Below are 7,426 nucleotides of genomic sequence, written 5' to 3'. Positions count from 1 at the left end.
AAAGCCGGCCTTGTTGCAGCCTCTCACCCTCAGAACGTACACGCTGTCCATCTGCAGCCGGTCGATCACCGCGCTGGTCCCTTTCACCTCGTTCAGCCGCTGCCACGGCGTCGTGGTGCTGGGGGAGCCGGCGCCGCCCCACGCGGCTCCCGCCCCTCCGGCCCGTCGCTGGTACTCCACGGAAAAGTGCCAAGCGGGGGCCGAGTCCTGAGGAAGGCGCCAGCAGAGGAACAGCTGGTCGTACGCCAAAGTCTTCTGGGTGTCGATGACTGGAGCCTGCGGAGCTGCGGGGGATCGGTCTGTGAAAGCGATCGTTTTAAAGTGATTCCAGAGAGGATGAGGAGCTCACCTTGGATGAACTGCAAGCTCCCGATGAGCTTGATCTCTTTGGACGCATCGAGGTGAAAGTGTCTGAAGGAGGTATCTGCAGCAGGAGAGAAGCCCTGCAGGTTCTCTATGGCTTTAACCAGCCTGCAGGAAAGAAACTCCACATAAAATCAAAGAACGATAAAGAAAAAACGTATTTTCTTGATGAATTCCCAGCCCACCTGCTGTGCGTGACCCTGGCGGCCTGTACGAAGCAGGGAGCATCTGTCTCCTTGAGCAGCTCCTGTGTGTACGCCATCAGGCCCGCCTGCTCCAGCAGACCCTTCTTCTCAAAGGCCTGCGCAGACAGGGCATCCTCCCTCCTGCTTCTGGACCCCTCCAGGGCCAAGGCTAAGGCTCCATGGCGCTCGGCGACAGCTGCTCCCAGCTCTGTGATGCACTGAGTCAGCTGCTGCATTGCTACTGCACTGTTAGCCTGCAGGCAAACAAACAGGAACACAAGGAGAGGCTACCTCTTCGCTGAACTATTCCAAGCTGTTCACTTCAAAGCACCGTGAAAGTAAAATCACTGTGAAATGTTGGTCTGTAGAAACAAAGCAAAGAGCTAATATCTCATAACTGCATTAGCAGTAGCTCAGGCTAGCGTTAGCAGTAGCTCAGGCTAGCATTGTTCTACTGTTACCATTAGATTGTCCAACATTTATATATTGTCGAATTTGAAGTGGGCTTGGATGTGCAGATTTAAGGGCATGTGACTAAACTATGATGTGTTAAACCAAGCCATCGTAATTCAGGTCTGGAAAAGAAACAAAACAGGAAGTGAGAAAAATTGCAGTTCCACCTTCATCCACTAGGGGGCTGGTGTCAGAAGCGAGCAAATCCTCATTGACTCCCATGTTAAAAATACCGATTTCACAGCAGAAATAAACATGTTTACAGCCTGGTACCAAAACATGTTTTGGGTTTAAATGATCTAGTTTACACTCATGACAACTCTGAGGGGGGTGGATTTTTTTCTCACTCTTCTGTTTAAGTGTATTAAAAGCCTAAAATTCTGTATAATTAATGAGCATCAAACCCACGTGACCACAGAGCTAGCTCCGGGGAAAGGCCTCAGTAGAGCCTCGGTCTGGCTTGGAAACTGCTCCGCCATTTGTAGTCTCTCACCTTAGACCATTAGTTGATCTTTCTCAGGATTTAGCAAAGCTGAATAGCAACAGCGTTAAATTCTAGTTATGTAGATTAACAACGCTACAACATGTACTGTTTAACCATGAAATTTAAATGTAATAGGGTAAAACCCAGTGCATTTAACATAACGCTGCATTTTAGAAAATGGGTTGAAATATAACATGTTGGTGGAGCTGGGTTCCCACTATCTGTATGGTCTCCCTCCCCTCAGCGGTAGCTCGGCGCATCTCAGATCGCAGCGGCGCTTGTCTGCTGCGCGGCTGCCGGCTTGTGGAGCTCTCGGGAGACCTCTGTGTTCCACCCGGTTCTCCTCAGCGGTCAGCCCGGCGCATCTCTGACTCAGAAGCTCCGGTGTTGTGCACAGTTAACTCCGGTTGTAGCTAGGTAGCTACCTCTGTTAGCTTAGCTCCCACCTCCGCATTAGCTTTTGGTTAGCTTGTAGCTACATCGCTTCAGTTTGACGGGTGTCGTCATTTGATCCCAGCCTTACAGCCCCACCCTCAGCTCCACCTCTTTTCCCTTTTATGGAATTGTCTGGGCATGAGGAGACGTGTGACACAATCAAAATGGTGGTGGTGGCCATCTCCCATTTCAGATTAAAAACTTATAATACGAGCCTTTGGACAGGAATTGCCCAGTGCATATATACACAGCTAGCGATGGGTACCGAATTCGGTACTTTTCAAGGTACCGACCAAATTCCGTAGTACCGACTGAGCACCGATTCACGTCATTTGGAACGGTGCCTCGTTTCGGTACCCGTCCTTCATAACGAGAACTTGCCAAGACAGCTGCGCATGCGCAAGAGCGTTATGTCGGTCGCTGCGAGCAAGTTGTAAACAGAGCAGCATGGTAGAAAGAACGCACGCTAAAGCTTGGGTCCACTTCACTAAATGTGATGGGTAACTGGGTGATGATGAAACCAGCGACAACGATCTAAGTGAGACATCCTCATCTTAATCTGCTCCGGTAGGTAAATAAAATGTTTAAGATAACGTTAGCTTGATATGTTAGCTTCCGTTTCGCTAATGGTCCGTTCGCTTTCTCCTCGGAACTCCGACTTCCCGACTAGAAGAACATGAACACGCTCTAAAGTTTGGCTTCACTTTACTAAATGCGACGGGTGATTGGGTGAAGATGGAACCAGCGACAACGATCTAAGTGTGAGGCATCATCGTTTTAATCTGCTCCAGCAGCTAAATAAACTGTTTAAGATAACGTTAGCTTGATATGTTAGCTTCCATTGCCACCGTTGTTATCAGCTAATGGTGCGTTCGCTTTCTCCTCGGAAATTCTAACTTCCCAGTAGGAAAAATCAAAAGAAAAAGATGGCAAAAGGAATGAAGATACACAGTAAATTTAGTTCACAGTAAAGATGTTTGCTTCAGTTTAATTATCAGCTTATAAAACTACAAGGACCATGTTAAAATACAAACAGTTGTATGTTATTTATCGTGATATTTATCAAATATGGTTATATATTGAGAAAAATATATATTTAATTATAAAAGGGAATTAAAATATTAAACACTCAAAAGTATCTAAAATTGGTACCGTTAAGTACCGGTATCGATTCCTAGGTACCGGGAATTAGTACCGGATCGATTCAAATGTCAAAGGTACCCATCCCTAGTCACGGCCATTCCTCAAACCCAATCATCAGACGCAGAAGCGATGCGGTGGCAGCGTATAAAATCTGTCACCAGCCTTTTGTACCTAACTTTGTCCCGTGCTAGTCTCCCGGCTGTCACGTCACGTTTATGACTAAATCAGAAGACAAACTTAAACAAACAAGTGGGTAAAATTCTGCACCTCCATCTGTTTGATTGCAGCTTCCAGCTGAGTAATCTGACTCTGAATCGTCTCCTGGTTGGTCAGGATGAAGCTGACTTCTTTGCCAATCTTGTCCTGAAAACCCAAAGTAAAGTTAGCCTGATGAGGCTGCTCCTCCGTGGATTCAGCGTGCACACGCTGCAGACGCTGACCTTCAGGGCCTGGTAGGCCTGTGCTACGGGCAGAACCTTGTGTCCGTGGTGGACACGACGGAGCTTACAAAGCGGACACAGCAACCGCTGGCAGCTACGACAATACCACTGCAGTCTCTCCTGCTCGTGGTCTGTGCATGTAAGGACCTAAAGAAGAAGTGAATTAAAGCGCAATGTAACAGCTGCTGCTGTGAACCGTGGGCTAAAAACACCAGACTAACCTTTGGTCTGAAGTTGTTGGTGGGCAGAATGTGTTCGTGCTGAGCACGAGGAGTTCCCCAGGGGTGGTAGAGCTTGAAACACTCATTGCAGAAGTTTGCTTTGCAGTCGGCACAGCCTTTAGTAGCCTCCAGAGACTGCGGAGGTTTACAGAAACCACACAGTATCGCCATGCTGCCCAGACTTAATGTCTGCCTGTACCTGAGGGAGAGACATACACGGGGAGATGAGGAGGGATCGTAGACAAACCCACCAAGAAAAAGTGCCAAAATTAAAAAAATAGACCATCCTGATGTGGACGTGTCCTACTCTCCTTTCAGTTAGGCATCCTGCTATTTTAACTGCCTGACCTGGATTTACCAGTAAAGCATGCAGCATCCCACAGCAGTTATCTCTATAACCCTCTGGTTCAGACTGGCGCGCCTTCTCAATCAGCTGATCTGACTTGTATCAAGTCAGTTTCAGCTTATAAGAGACCAATGTGATAAACCCAATAAGCACAAAAAGTAAGAAAATGAGGGTTTGGTTGATTATCTCTCTGATGTAAGAATGCCACATTTCCACGATTAGAGGTGTGTATTATATGTGTGTATTATATATATACACACACTGGGCATGAGGAGACGTGTGACAAAATCAAAATGGTGGTGGTGGTCACCTCCCATATATATATATATATATATATATATATATATATATATAGATAGATAGATAGATAGATAGATAGATAGATAGATAGATAGATATAGATATATTTATATAGATAGTTATATACATATATATATATATATATATATATATGTATATAACTATCTATATATATATATATATATATATATATATATATATGTGTGTGTGTGTGTGTGTGTGTGTGTGTGTGTGTGTGTGTGTGTGTGTGTATGTATGTATAATACAGGGCTGCTACCCTTTAAGGGTTATAGGTTTAAATGTCATCTTTTTTCCTGCCTGATCTGAGATTCTGGCAGAGATCTTTCCCTGATATTACCACCTTAGGCCCTGTCCACACGTAGCCGGTGATCTGCCAAAACGTAGATATGTTTCTACGTTTTGGCCTGCCATCCCCTTGAAAACGGAGTTTTTTCACACGAAAACGGATCTTTTTAAAAACTCCGGCCAAAGTGAAGATCTGCGTTTTCTCCGTTTTGGGTGTCTGCGTGTGGACGGACAAAACCGGAGTTTAAAGGTTCGCAACGTCACTTTCCGCGACAAAAAAAAATGCTGACATCACGTGTGCGACCTGTGTTTACACTAGCCGACATCATGGATGCCCTCAGAGCTGCGCTCGCTTTATCAATTGTCCAAGCGCTTTCTGCTTGTTTGTTTTTGCAAGCAGAATTACTGATCCTTGCGGAAGACCACAGACGAAGGACGAGGTTAAGAACGGGGGAAGTACTGCCGCCTACAGGTCTGGCATGTCCTTAACAACGTATTTATCCGGGTACGTGTGGACAGAGTTTCTTTTTAAAACGAGGTGGTGTGGATGCAAGTTTTTGGAGGGGCGGATATTCGTTTTAAAGAAAAAACCTGGCTATGTGTGGACTAGGCCTTAGTTGTGGTGTTTGTGGGCGTGCAGACCTTTCAACGATCCGCTCCAGGGTGAGGTTACGGAGGCAGTCGGAGAGTCCTTTCTCCCCCAGCTCCACATCCAGCTGACAGGAAGGACAGGGGAACAGCATGGGGGGAGGGGCTGCCTCCCTGCGCCTCAGACCTGGGTATGTCCCACATACTGAGACACCGATGCAGGTGTGAGGGAGAGATTAAAAGAAGAGGTTATCACCTTATAGCTGTAAAATTACATATTGTTTCACAATAGAGTACGACCGATCTGTGCTGTCTAAAGCTTGTCTGATTCACTCAACGTTTGCTTTACATGCTCTTAAATAAGTCATGAGCTGATATGTTGCATCACATCATCATCATCTGTGGATTTCTACTGCTGAGGCACAAGGATACTGAGGTCATTTACGTCATCCCCACCCAACATGAGTAAATTATTCCAAATCTTTCCTTCCACCTGTTTTGAGGGACCGCTCCAGACGGTCGGGCGTCCTGGGCGCAGGCCGACGTGCCTGTCTTGGAGAGCGAGTGTTTGGGGTGGAGGCAGGTGAGTTGGGGTCCGGGGGGAGATCTGGAGGAGGATAACCTCTCTGGACCAGCATCTCAGCTGCACAAAGCAGGCACACGCTGTGCTGGCACGGGAGAAGGATAGGCTGCTTCACCGTCTCGTCACACACCGGGCAATGCAGCTCCTGCTCCATACTCTTCATGTTGGACTGGAGGAGAGGCAGTGTGGATGTGGGAGAGGTCGAAAGAGAGAACAGACAAAAAGACCTGAGTCAGAAACAAATGCATGAGGTGTTTATCTGAAGCCTCTTATGTTCGGCCTTGTCAAGTGAACAGAGTAACTGTGTAAAGTTAGAATAACCAGAAAGAAAATATGTAACGAAGTTAGCTCACATTTTCTCTCAAATGTTTAACAAACAATAAAAATGTTAAATTCACGAAAAAAAGCATGATGAAAATCAGTTTCCGTGGACGTGGTGGCTCTTTTCCATCACTGCAGCTAGAGGGCGCAGCATCCCGTTTCTATGACAACCAGCATCATCTCTGTCTTTTCGTGTGCACGGCCCAACGCCTCTCGTGCTATTTTCTAACATATTTAAATTAGTCCAACAGTAAAAAAATCAAACGCATCAACTTCAGCTTCCACGTTTTAAATGTTGTTTTGTTGTTATTTACACAGTGCCAGAGCTTTACTGTGACGCTGATATCATGTCTCCAAACGGAATTAGCACGCTCCATCATCACAGCTGGACACATCTGTATGCAGATGGCTTCATATCTGAAACATGGGGGGAAATCCGCTAAAACATCCAGACTGAAACTGCACAAATGGCTGAAGTGACTAATAAAGCCAGCGTCATACTCACGTTGATGCGAACCAGCGCGTCCATGATAGAAGTAAAGGTTTGGAACTCCGACTCGGCCATGATGCTTTCTCGATTTAAGCGACTCAAAAGGATCTCCTGGAGAAAACCCCGGCTGGTTGTCTTCTTCTCCTGGCCGCGAGGCAAAGCCCGGGCCTTGGCTGGTGCCGCTCCGCTGCTCACGCACGCTGGATCGGTTCAGTCTGCCTCGGGGGAAGAGTCCACTGGTGGGATGGGGGTGGGAAATCTCTGGCTCAGACCATCTAACAGAAACACATTCGTTTCTTATTGCGCTGTTTTGTTTTACAGGCACGTTTATCCTGCCAATTCCAATTAAACATGCGGTTGTTGTTTGTCTTTTTAAAAATAAAACCGTTTTATCCAACAGCGAACGGATCTGGTGGCCCTTTCTATTTCTTTCATTTTGTCTTGTTTTTTTTTTCGGGGAACCTGAATTTTCGGGTAGTTTTAAGCATTTTTATGATAAAAATGAAAAGACATCAGGTGTTACCATCAGATCGCAGTATTGATGAATAAAAAAAGCAAATAAATAAACAAATAAATAATAAATAAATAAATAAATAAATATCCAGCTACACGTCAAGCTACACCTCTTTTACTAACTCTGACCAGGAAAAATGAAACGCGCTGACTACCCACCGTTACTAAATAAGATGTTTGGGTTTCTCTGTTTTATATTATTTACTGCTGATTAAAAACTCTTTTACGTGACGCGTTCATGGTCAACGCGGAACC

General features: G+C 45.8%; 1 protein-coding gene across 2 annotated transcripts in view; it reads right to left on the bottom strand.

Annotated features, from left to right (window-relative positions):
- The window catches only part of trim46a (tripartite motif containing 46a), a 15,186-nt gene extending 7,911 nt beyond the window's left edge, over positions 1-7,275 (bottom strand). The window contains exons 1-10 of one of the 2 annotated variants that reach the window (XM_054741159.2): positions 6,674-7,275; positions 6,483-6,585; positions 5,758-6,016; positions 5,319-5,469; positions 3,725-3,923; positions 3,504-3,650; positions 3,331-3,426; positions 549-802; positions 350-471; positions 1-284 (exon numbers count right to left, since the gene is read on the bottom strand). The exon at positions 1-284 is cut by the window's left edge and continues 46 nt beyond it. In XM_054741159.2, coding sequence (XP_054597134.2) covers positions 1-284; positions 350-471; positions 549-802; positions 3,331-3,426; positions 3,504-3,650; positions 3,725-3,923; positions 5,319-5,469; positions 5,758-6,016; positions 6,483-6,563 — 1,593 coding nt within the window. In that variant the 5' untranslated portion in view covers positions 6,564-6,585; positions 6,674-7,275. The remainder of the gene's footprint in view (positions 285-349; positions 472-548; positions 803-3,330; positions 3,427-3,503; positions 3,651-3,724; positions 3,924-5,318; positions 5,470-5,757; positions 6,017-6,482; positions 6,586-6,673) is intronic. The other variant, XM_015950429.3, reaches the window with a different exon arrangement.
- Positions 7,276-7,426: the final 151 nt, after the last annotated feature.

Source organism: Nothobranchius furzeri, chromosome 5, assembly GCF_043380555.1.
Source record: "Nothobranchius furzeri strain GRZ-AD chromosome 5, NfurGRZ-RIMD1, whole genome shotgun sequence".
In the NCBI taxonomy this organism is placed as follows: domain Eukaryota; kingdom Metazoa; phylum Chordata; class Actinopteri; order Cyprinodontiformes; family Nothobranchiidae; genus Nothobranchius; species Nothobranchius furzeri.
The sequence above is the reverse complement of the archived record's forward strand: the minus strand, read 5'-3'. Positions and strand labels throughout refer to the sequence as shown.